Source organism: Melanaphis sacchari, unplaced genomic scaffold (assembly GCF_002803265.2).
Source record: "Melanaphis sacchari strain LSU unplaced genomic scaffold, SCAv2.0 Contig0_pilon_pilon, whole genome shotgun sequence".
NCBI lineage: Eukaryota > Metazoa > Arthropoda > Insecta > Hemiptera > Aphididae > Melanaphis > Melanaphis sacchari.
In genome coordinates, this window is record NW_020270366.1 from 25,389,948 (window position 1) to 25,401,635 (window position 11,688).

Genomic DNA, 11,688 nt, shown 5'->3' on the forward strand with positions numbered 1-11,688 from the left:
TGAGCCCGCAGTAGTTTTCTGAGTCACTAATATAAAATGTATATTTTTTTTAGACGACAACGAATGTTTGCGTATACCAGCTCCATGCCGGGGCATCGCTCAGTGCGTCAACACGCCCGGTTCCTTTGAATGCCAATGTCCCGAAGGGTATAAGCTTGGGTCCACCGCCAGAGAGTGTGTGGGTAAGTCGTTACGTCCGCCGCTGTTGTACCAAAATAGCTCAAAAATAAAAACAATTCAATGAAAACTTGATGTTTAAACAGACGTCGATGAGTGTTTCGAGCGAGATGGAATATGTCGAGACGGTGAATGTACGAACCTGGACGGTAGTTTTCAGTGTATCTGTCACAACGGGTATGCGCTAACGGCAGCTCGCGATACATGCGTAGACGTAGACGAGTGCAGTCGTCATCAGAACGTGTGCAACAACGGCAGTTGTCTCAATACTGTGGGATCGTTCAAGTGCAGTTGCTTCGATGGGTTCAAACTCAGTCATAATAACGATTGCATAGGTAACATTTAAATTTTAAACGCAATAATAACATAATAAACTTAACCTTAAAAAAAAGCTAAACATAAAATATTATATAGATACAGATATGTTTAACGTCTAATAAACAGCATATGAATAAGATATATTTATTGGGAATAATGGAACTGCAGTTAATCGCATTGGAAATGTAATTAACTATATTTTTAAGATTTTAATGTTGCACGATAAAAATCCAAACATTTAGATGTAAAAACAAGAATATAAAAATATTATTTTAACCTGAAATAATATTCCATAATATGTGTATATACATAAAAATTATATACAAAATATATATCGATTAGTTATAAGAATAAATCAATAATAAATATAAAAAATATCAATAATTTTTGAAAAAAAAAAAAATAATATTAATAATAATAATTGATATAATATTATTCTATTTACACTATGTAAATATTTTATTATTTTTATACAGATGTGGATGAGTGTAGAATGATGCCGTTCTTGTGCAGAAATGGTCGATGTAGGAATACTATTGGTGGGTTCAGCTGTGAATGCACTTCCGGTTATACACTTTCGACCGATAATCAACATTGCAGGGATATTGATGAATGTACCGAGGTAATTTATTTACATAAACAAGTCTACTTACGTGTTGAGAGTCAATATATGCATATTATAATGATATATAAATGAGTAATTTTGTAGAATAAAGGTGTGCGGTTGCATCCTTTATTTTTAAAATAGTACAAATTGCCCTGCGCTCTGCAAAAAAAATGTTCAAAATTAAATATTCTTAAATAATAATATCACTTTTGTCTTGACATTTATCAATATTGGTAAACTTACTGTCAATTATTTCTAAAATATGAATATTTAAATTTAATTATTCTATTTAAATTGATGCAATTATTCAAAATAATATTTGTCGAAATAATTGAAATCAAAAATATATAAAAATACATCATTTTAAATTTATTTGAAGTGATTAAATTTCAAAAGAGCCTAATTAAACTTCAAATATCCAAAAATAAACATGAAATAACACAAATATTCTAAAAGCAACTAAAAATTTTGAAGATCAAAGCGTATTCCCTCGCCAAGATTTTGAATCAAATGTAGTTTTCATAAAAAAACGGTTTTTCGGGGCCTTTCATTGTATAATTTTCGAAAATGATATAAATCAATACATAAAAAGGTAGAGCGGCATTCCATTAAACGTTATAAATTTGTTTCAAACCGATTTACAAACACCATACACTCAAAAAAATAGAAATTATTTTTTTTTTTGCAAAAAAATTCAACAGGTTGCTGCAGGACTCGTAAATGATAATTGTTTTATATTAATTTTAATTATTTTTAAGCTCAGTATTTTCCGGCTCCTCTTCTCATTTTTAATATTGAGTTTCGAAACTAAAAACGTATTCCTCCACCTATATTACGAATCAAATGTAGTTTTCATAAAAAAACGATTTTTCGGGGCCTTTCGTTGTATAATATTCGAAAATGATATAAATTATTACATAAAGAGGTAGAGCGACATTCCTACAAATGTAAACTTGTTTCAAGCCGATTTACAAACACCTTACACTCAAAAAATTAGGAATTATTGTTTTTTTTTTTTTTTTTTTTTAAATCAACAATTGTCTCCGGTCCGTAACAGATTGAAAATTGTATTTTTTCACTATTTTTATTGTTTATTATTTTCTGGCACCTCATTTAATGACTGACATATTGACACGTGTATTTTACTTGATACGATTAAACATCTACAAATAAAAATTAACTGAATTATAATGAGTAGAAATGTACTACTTTATTTGATTTATTGGTATGGCCTTCTCTGATACTATTAAGTCTAATATTACTTCATGTTGGAATCGAAACTTATCACATATATAACTTTTGTTTTATAATTTTTCAGTATACTATGTTTATTCATACCATATTAATAGATATAGTGTATTGTATTATGACGTACATAGCTAATAAATATTCTTTATTTTATATTAAATTATGATATTAATGTGCTTACATTTACTTACGTCATCTGTATAATATATACATATTTTTTATAAATTTGAAAGGAATAATATTGTAAACAATAGGTAGCCTTTATAACATGAATTTATAATTTTTTTTTAAATTTTTTGATGAAATGTTTTGTATTAAATAAGATATACTTTTACATGGGAATTTAGACCATTTCAAATTATAATTTATGAAATTTTACATGTGATTTCTATGGGATCTTTTCCTCATCGAACTCAGATCTGCTTGCAGATAATTGACCCTAAGTTAATTCGAAATTATTTCAGATACCGGACACTTGTCCTCAGCCGGGGAGATGTCAAAACTTGATGGGATCGTTTTTATGCACCTGTCCACCTGGATACCGATTATCGGCTGCCAAAAACTCGTGTCTCGGTTAGTATTATAGTATACCCATCTACCTTTTGTTTTTCCCCAATGAGTAACAACAACTACCTAAATTTTATCTATTGTGTTTTATTTATTATTATTTTTCTTATTCTAGACATTAATGAATGTCAAGAAATGCCAAGTATATGCGATGGAGGTACTTGTATGAACACTGACGGCGGCGTCATATGTGACTGCCCCGAGGGTTTCGTGCTTAGCTCCAATGGCATGAAATGTATAGACACCAGACAAGACCACTGTTATGATAAATTTATGTCCGGTTAGTATTTTATATTAGTGTAATAGTTTAAAAGTAATCGATTTAATTTATCAGGGTGCTGTTCAAATTGCATCAACTGAAATGTACCCCATACATTTTAAATGTTTGTCTTTGGTAAAAAATGATCAATAATTAAATAATAACTTTAATAATATTGTTAATGCCTTTTTTCGAAAACTTGTTGGTAATTTCTTGTGCGTACGTCCTAATAGTTTTCAATCTAACTGCATTAATTATTTACTAACATAATAAAATGTTATGTATTTTATCGCGTTCCGCAGGAAACTGTTTGGCTCCCAGAAAACAGAGAATCACCGAGAAGGAGTGCTGTTGTTCGATGGGAGGTGGTTGGGGTAAACTTTGCACGGCATGCCCGAAACCAGGAAGTGGTAAAGACAAATTATCTTACTTTATCACATTATCATAAATTATTATCAATATTATTCGCGTTCATGTTTAAATTTATCATCTACTTCACAGATGCATTCGCGAAACTATGCCCGGAGGGTGTCGGCCGTGGGGACAAAGGCGAAGACCTGAACGAATGCGACTTCATGACGAACCCGTGCGACGGCGGTGAATGCATAAACACAGACGGATCTTACCGGTGTGAGTGTCCGGCCGGCTACGTTCTGGATTCAACAGGGAAAAAATGCGTCGACGAGAACGAGTGTAAGATAAATGTAAACATTTGCGGAAACGGAACGTGTACGAACTTGCAGGGTGGCTTTGAATGCATCTGTGCTGATGGATTTGCACCGGGACCGACGCAGGTAAGCCAAACGGTTTTATGACTTTTAATGCGCAAATTCGTGTACAAAGATGTATTTTTATTTTATTTTTTCAAAAAAGATCTGCGAAGACATTAACGAGTGTCTGGAAATGTCCAATCAATGCGCCTTCCGTTGTCATAACGTCCCCGGATCATTTAGATGCATATGCCCATATGGATACGCCCTAGCACCAGACGGTAGACATTGCCAAGGTATACCATGAAAATAATACCTGTATGATAGAAACTTTGTTTTACATGGCATGTCTAATAATTAGTATGCCGTATTTTATTTTTATATTTATACTATTCAACGGTTTGCAAATCACAATAATTTATAGCAAAATATATTTTATCAAAAATAACTCATAATGTTGTTTTTTAGACGTCGACGAGTGTTTGACGCCAGCAAACAATTGTAAATTCGCGTGCAAGAACCTTATCGGATCTTTTGCTTGTATTTGTCCTGAGGGTTACGTACAAGTCGGCTCGGATGAGTGTAGAGACATCAACGAGTGTGCCGAAAACATAAACGCGTGTCAAAACGGATATTGCGTCAACCTACCGGGCACTTACAAATGCGATTGTTACGATGGGTTCAAGACCAGTTACGACGGAAAACAATGTATAGGTAAGTACTTTACCACAGCAACAACAATTATTCGTGCATTGTGTATACAATTTATAGTGTATTCACCTACATAATATTATACAGAGTGATTCACCAAAGGCTTACAATAACTTACTCACCACAATTGTATCTTTTAATTTTTATTCAAATTCTGAGTTTTCAAATCTTTTGGTATATCGTTTTAATTACCTTACTAAATAATTTATTTTTAATTTCATTTAAAAAGCGTTATATGTCTTATTTTATACAAAATTGTTTTTTTAAATAAAAGCTATTTTTTCCGCGAATTTCAAAGGATAAATACTTATTACTTTTAGACTTAACACTATTGAATATAATTTTTATAATACTATAATATAGTATAAGTCTTAAAAGTTAATAAATCGATTAAATATGACCGTTTGACAAAGTTATATATATATATATATATATATATATATATATGTGTACGTTATTTTTCATGTTTATATAAATAATATAGTTTATCATTGATTTATATAGGTTGTAATGATTCAAAAATTAAAATAAATGTAATTAAAGGATAAAATAAGGGTATAGGTCGATAATATTGATGAATCAACCTGTATAATAATAATAATAAGAATAATAATAATAATAACATTGTCCTTTACCCGTGACACGGTTACAATGTGTTGGACCGATTAATAACATTTCGATTCCCTGTAAAAGATTCTAGAGTCGGATTTTGCTACAGACATTTGCTGAACGGTAGGTGTATCAATCACGGCGGTGGTAATGGCGGAAACATCACGGGTGCCGTGGCCTATAAATCCGTGACAAAAGCTGACTGCTGTTGCTCCATGGCTGCCGCTTGGGGACCTCAGTGTCAACCATGTCCGTCTCCGTCTTCAGATTCGTTTAGACAACTGTGCTTAGAATCCGGTTACACGATTGATGGTCAAGGTGAGTGGCGACACGATGGTATATATAATATGTAAACATAATATTATTATAGCTGATCATCGATGAATTGACAATATTAAAATTACGTTCAATGTTTTTTCACTTATTTTTTAGCTATATACATTTTTTCATTAAAAATTAAGTAAAACAAACACTCTAAAATTATGTTTCTATTATGAATTTTGGCTCAAACTATAAGTATATAAAGAATATCTAAAATCAGAAATTAAAACATTTCCTATTGCTGATTATAATACGTTAAATTATATGAGCGAAGACAACAAAAATATAAGGCGATTCATTTTGATTTACTCGACTCTTCGATTTTTCTCTGTATTAATTTAACAAATTCTAAACGGTTTAATGAACTTTTCTAGTCTTGGTGGATAATAATAGAATATGTATTTACTTGCAACAGCCTTCGCTGTACTACTACGATACACGATTACGTTACGTGCAGGCCTATAAATCCAATGTATGTGTTTCAGATATAAACGAATGTGAGACTTTACCAGACTTGTGCGCCAACGGTAGGTGTATAAATACGCTGGGATCGTACAGGTGCAGTTGCAACAAGGCGTTCAAAGTCGATCACACCGGAACGCATTGCAACGGTAAGCGAATCCGCCGTTCACTATTATGTTTTAACGGCTAGGTCAAGTATTATTTTTTCGTGTAAAAGTCCTGTGTTAGGATAAGAGTTTTGGACAACGTTTAAATCGTAACGTTTGTAATCTCACACGTATGCGTTACGCGCGTATTTAATGTGTTGCAGACGTAAACGAGTGCTTGTTCAATCCGTCTCCGTGCGAAATGTCGTGTCAGAATCTGGATGGCGGCTACGCGTGCGGCTGCCCCGTTGGTTTCCTGCTGAACCCCGACAACACAACTTGTCGGGACTTGGACGAGTGCACTACTGGCCAACACATTTGCCAACAGTTGTGCATCAACACTCATGGGTCGTACAAGTGTGGGTGTCAACCGGGCTACCGGCAGATCGGAGATCACTGTGCAGGTACCTACCTAACAAAACCACATAAAAATCGTGTTTTACTTGCTCACGTCTATAACGTTCTATTTTCGTTAAAAATAGTTTTTAAGACTTTTCCGAGTCCATCAATCAATCACTAGGTAAGTGACTCTGTAGGCATGCGTGGTTTAACGTCGTGTTTTAATTTTAAAGTTATTTATGTCGACTGCGTTGGAATTTTAAATTAGTTTATGACTTTTTGATTTCTTGTGAAATCCGTCCGGAACATCATATTATTTACATTGTAAAAATATAAAATTTGGTTAAATCGGTGTAGACATATTTTTTGAAAATAATACTGTAAAGAACTTATATAAAATAATGCTTTTAATACCAATACGACGTAGGTATACAATTAAAAATAAACAACAATTATTAGATTTTTATTCAAATATTAATAATTGCCTTGCAATATTATAAACTTGAACTAGTTGGTATGATATTTTTTCTATAGAACAAACATAACATTACTGCGACAAGTATTCATTGATATTAAATTCAAAAAATGTCTAACTTTTACAGAAATATCAAATAATATTCGTAATAATATTTAAAATATAAATTTTAATATTTTATCTAAAATCAATTTGTAGTCTAAAAAAATAATTGACATAATATAATCATAAATTCATGAAATAAAATAATGTAGACCTTTTCAACTGAATTATTTTTGTTAAAATATTTTAAAATAAAAATAATGTAACAAAATACAGTACTGTGTGCTGCCACCTAACGAATTATGTTCGTTGAATACGTGACAGTTGTTTGTAGATATTATAATCCGCTAGATAGAGCTTATATAATATATGATACAATTTTTTTCGAGTAATATTTCATTGCATTTTTGTAACAATATAATTGTAATTTATAATTAAATATGTGAAATTTTCATTTGTTTTAAGTTAAAACGTATTATAAAAGTTCATTATTTAGTAGAAATAGTAAAATAAATGTCAGTTGTGGCTTTATAATTAATATACAATTATTATGATACTATTATTACAATTTAAATAATGATATTTTAGTTAGCTAAAGACTACAATATAATTATTTCAGATTACGTTTAATTCAGTGAGTGCGGTTATTCCCAAAGTTGAAAAAAAATTGTCAACAAAAACGTTACTATAATATAATTTACTCATTGAATGTCAAATATTATTGTCATAGACTAGTAGGTACTAGGTATGTTTTACAATTATTGGAGGTGGCTCGCATCACACATCCACAAACGTTATTGTGAGCCACGATTAGTCATGTAGGTTTTGTATTATAACCTGACTATGGAACGATAGTTTTGGATAATTATATCGTTCATTATTATGATTTTATTAAATGTTTCCGTCAACAAATTTTATATTAACTTTTACTCATATGACTATAAATAATATATCCTATCTGATAACTACCTACTGTATTATTATTATTATTATTATTTTACGATTGACTAATATCGACGATTTTTTTCACGTATAGACATCGACGAGTGCCGACAAGAACCAAACATATGTCCATCGCCGGGCAATTGCGTCAACACGTTAGGAAGTTACAGATGTCTGTGTCCGAAGCAATACAAACTCGACAGCACCGGTACTCGTTGCGTAGATCCAAAGCAATTATTACAATCCAAAAATCAACAGAACGAGTGTTTTGGACTCGACTGCAATCTGAACGTTCCCGGTAATAACAACAACAACAACGGGTGTCATGATCAACAGGTACCACAAATTTATTTCATTATGATTTTACTTTATAAAATTACTACGATACGTATCTCAAAAATTGTAATTGACTAATATTTTACCATAACGAAATTAACCAATTAATCACACATCATGTAGGTACATTCGTACATCATTATATGACAGAAATAGGTACGTACAATTTTCAAAAAATATCATCCGTCAGTTATCTACATATTTTTGCTAGCTGAATAGGACCATTAAGAGATGTAAACGAAGCAAATTTCCGAATCGATATTAGATATTTATATTCCTGCCTGTCACCAGAGCCCAAAAGGCATAGTTCGCAGTAATATGGAGATTATGCATAAACGATTATTTTATGTCTCTCTATAATTTATTTACCTGTTGAAAATAGTGGTTTAAGCATGTTTGTCGCTTTGGGTATATTTTGAGTCGCAATATTTGCAGTGATAATCAAATAAAACTGTTCTGTAAATATTCGAGTTGTGTGCGTGCAATAAAAAAAATAATACATTTGTTAAATGCAATTTATTAAACTTGCGCCACATTAAACACTCTATATGTAGAATTAGTCACATCCATAACTTCGTCACGTGACGAGTCGCAAAAATGCCACTAGACGTCAATAATATGTTGAAACACGTTGGACGCGCACTTAAGTGTGTTCTTATTAATATTTTTTAAAATCAGTTGACTGCCGACGACGGTATAGGTATGGAAAATAAATATTACATTCGACCAATTTGCGTCGAACTGCGGTCAATAATATTATATTCGTTGGCATTTTTTGATCGTATTATATTATATTGTTTGATACCAAATTTTTGTTTGAATTTAGAATGCTCAAAACGGTACTTCCGGCGGCATAAACGGTAACAATTGTGGATGTCCAAAGGGCTTCCGGAAGTCGGGTTACCGCGGAGAATGCGTGGACATCAACGAGTGTCTTGACTCACCGTGTAACTCTAACCTAAACTGCATCAACACGCCCGGCGGCTACCAATGTGTGTGCGCCAACGGACAGATTTACGACCCTCAGCACGGTGCATTACAAGGATGTAACGGTCGACCGTCGTTGTCTCAGGTATGAAACATGTTTATATTGCATATTTTACGTCGACATGAAGTATAAAACATAAACGATTGCACGATTTACACGTTTTAGTCGTTCACGGTAAAATGATTACACTGTTTTTTAATCAAAACCTTACTTAAACATTCTCGTGATGCACAGTTTTTGCCGATTTGACAACATTATTATAGGTAACTTGTATAATATTATAGTGTGGGTTTTTTTTTTATCAGTCTTTCTGGTCTGGTAATCATAGGTCATCATTCTTATCTATTTTTTGCACCCAATTTTTATACATTTTTACTCAGGTTTAAACACACAGTACCCCTTTCACTTTATCTCAAAACCAAATTTTGAATCCAGGTCGCTGTAAATTGTAATAATGTCACCCGAATACCAGGCTTATTAGAGAATTCTCTAGTTTTCGTGTCTATAAATCATCTCTAACTCGTATCGTCTAATGTTATGTATTAGTGTTTACTTGTTTTTATACGCGATCGAATAGTCGACAACTCGGTTTGTCAACTTATAACTTTTACCGTATAGTTTAATGTAGGTACAATATTATGATTAATATATCAAAATGTTTTTATCACAGTATGGCGGTATTGGTGGTGGTGGTGGCGGCAGTGGCATAGGATGCTATGGAAGTCCTTGCGCATTCGGTTGCACTCCACTCGGACAGAGTGGTTTCTCATGTGGATGTCCCTCGGGCTACCAACGGATTGGCCAGGTATGAGTGCATGTAAACTTAATATTATATACATTCCGGAGGTTTTAATGGTATTCTATTACGTTGTTTAAAATATGGACAAATTATATTGTCAACCTATATTATTAAAAAAAAAATATATATGATGGGTACCTATACCATGGCTAATTTTTTATATATAAAATTATCCGTAACTCGAAAATAATAATAAACGAGAACACTCAAATTGTATATAATTTGGTTGTCATTTTGAGTGAAAAAAAATATCACTAACCTATCTTATATTTGAGAGCCAATATTCATGTGATCCATGTTATAAAATATGTATTATTATACTATAAAAAATGTGAACTTTGTACATTAATTATAAAATATATCAAGTTTCTGATTACAATATTATTTACCCAATCGTTTGCTACTGCAGGGTCATTGTCTATCGACCATAAGTCCCCTGACTAGTGCCTCGAACATTGGACCACCAGATCTGGGTGACATCCCGACGTTTCCCATTGAACCAGAGTTGTATCCCAAAAGTTCGGGCGGAAAAATAATATCGACCGAAGGCTGTTTCTCGTGCAAGGTAAGCATATAATAATTATCAACTTCTTATTATAAAACATTTCGATTGAATATTATATATAATAATATATATATATAAAGTATACATATAGATCATTCTAAACGACTATTTAGTCGAGGTATTTACCTCAGCCGATCTTTGTAATTTAGTATATTTTTTATTTTTTTTTTTTATTGTTGGCTGCTTTAGACATTTTTAGCTAAGAAGCAATTTTTTTTTATGAATTTGTGGTTTCCAAAAGTATTTATTATAAGTTGTTAATTTATATACTCGAATATTCCCTATTCATTAAATATTATTTTTAAACAACAGTTTTAAAAAAAATATTTTATTTCAAAATTTTAATTTATTGAAATGCTATGGGTTATTTTGAAATATAAAATCATCATTTTTTTTCCAAAATTATTTAATTTGATGGTTGAAAATTAGCATAGTTGGTTGTAATTAATAATTACTTTAAATCTAATATTATATATATTTTATATGTGCGTCTATGTGTATTTTCACGCATTCATTAATGTATTTAATTTTGGTACGTATGTAGATAAATGGAGATGGTAGACTTCGCCATAGGAGGACGACAAATATAACATCAGAAATCATGACGTCGGATAAAAATAATGATCGCTTAATGGTAAGTTCCTGCGAAATTATTTTGGTTAAGACTGTAAGACAATTTTCACTACTTAATCTGATGATATATTCATCATTGAATGATTGTAAATATCAATAATGATGATTTTTCGGCTGTTTTACAGAAGATACATAGACATAGGCATCATCGGGACGACGGAACGCACAAGACCATCAGAATGAGAATTTCTGACGCTAAACGGAACACACGAATTTTGAAACTGCTTCCAGCCGTCAAAGTGAGCGTTGAAAGACTTTATTTTCTTAACACAATTAAATTATTATAATATTATATCATATGACTAATTGTAATAACTGTGATAGAAATAAGGTCAAAACATTTTCTATGGCGATTTACGATTAGTATAAAATAAAGTTTTCTACTTTAAAATAATAAAAAAAAAAAAAAAATATGAAAAATATGTCAATTTTAT

General features: G+C 31.6%; 1 protein-coding gene across 2 annotated transcripts in view; it reads left to right on the forward strand.

The window, feature by feature from the left end:
• LOC112598569 (fibrillin-1-like) overlaps nt 1-11,688 on the forward strand; it is a 41,395-nt gene that overhangs the window by 28,562 nt on the left and 1,145 nt on the right. The window contains exons 35-52 of one of the 2 annotated variants that reach the window (XM_025345093.1): nt 54-182; nt 264-512; nt 972-1,117; nt 2,815-2,923; nt 3,033-3,197; nt 3,479-3,586; nt 3,678-3,970; nt 4,050-4,182; nt 4,355-4,600; nt 5,291-5,524; nt 6,013-6,138; nt 6,300-6,539; nt 8,028-8,269; nt 9,096-9,341; nt 9,928-10,062; nt 10,466-10,621; nt 11,166-11,255; nt 11,380-11,493. In XM_025345093.1, coding sequence (XP_025200878.1) covers nt 54-182; nt 264-512; nt 972-1,117; nt 2,815-2,923; nt 3,033-3,197; nt 3,479-3,586; nt 3,678-3,970; nt 4,050-4,182; nt 4,355-4,600; nt 5,291-5,524; nt 6,013-6,138; nt 6,300-6,539; nt 8,028-8,269; nt 9,096-9,341; nt 9,928-10,062; nt 10,466-10,621; nt 11,166-11,255; nt 11,380-11,493 — 3,161 coding nt within the window. Of the gene's footprint in view, nt 1-53; nt 183-263; nt 513-971; nt 1,118-2,814; nt 2,924-3,032; nt 3,198-3,478; nt 3,587-3,677; nt 3,971-4,049; nt 4,183-4,354; nt 4,601-5,290; nt 5,525-6,012; nt 6,139-6,299; nt 6,540-8,027; nt 8,270-9,095; nt 9,342-9,927; nt 10,063-10,465; nt 10,622-11,165; nt 11,256-11,379; nt 11,494-11,688 lie in introns of those variants that run through there. The other variant, XM_025345099.1, reaches the window with a different exon arrangement.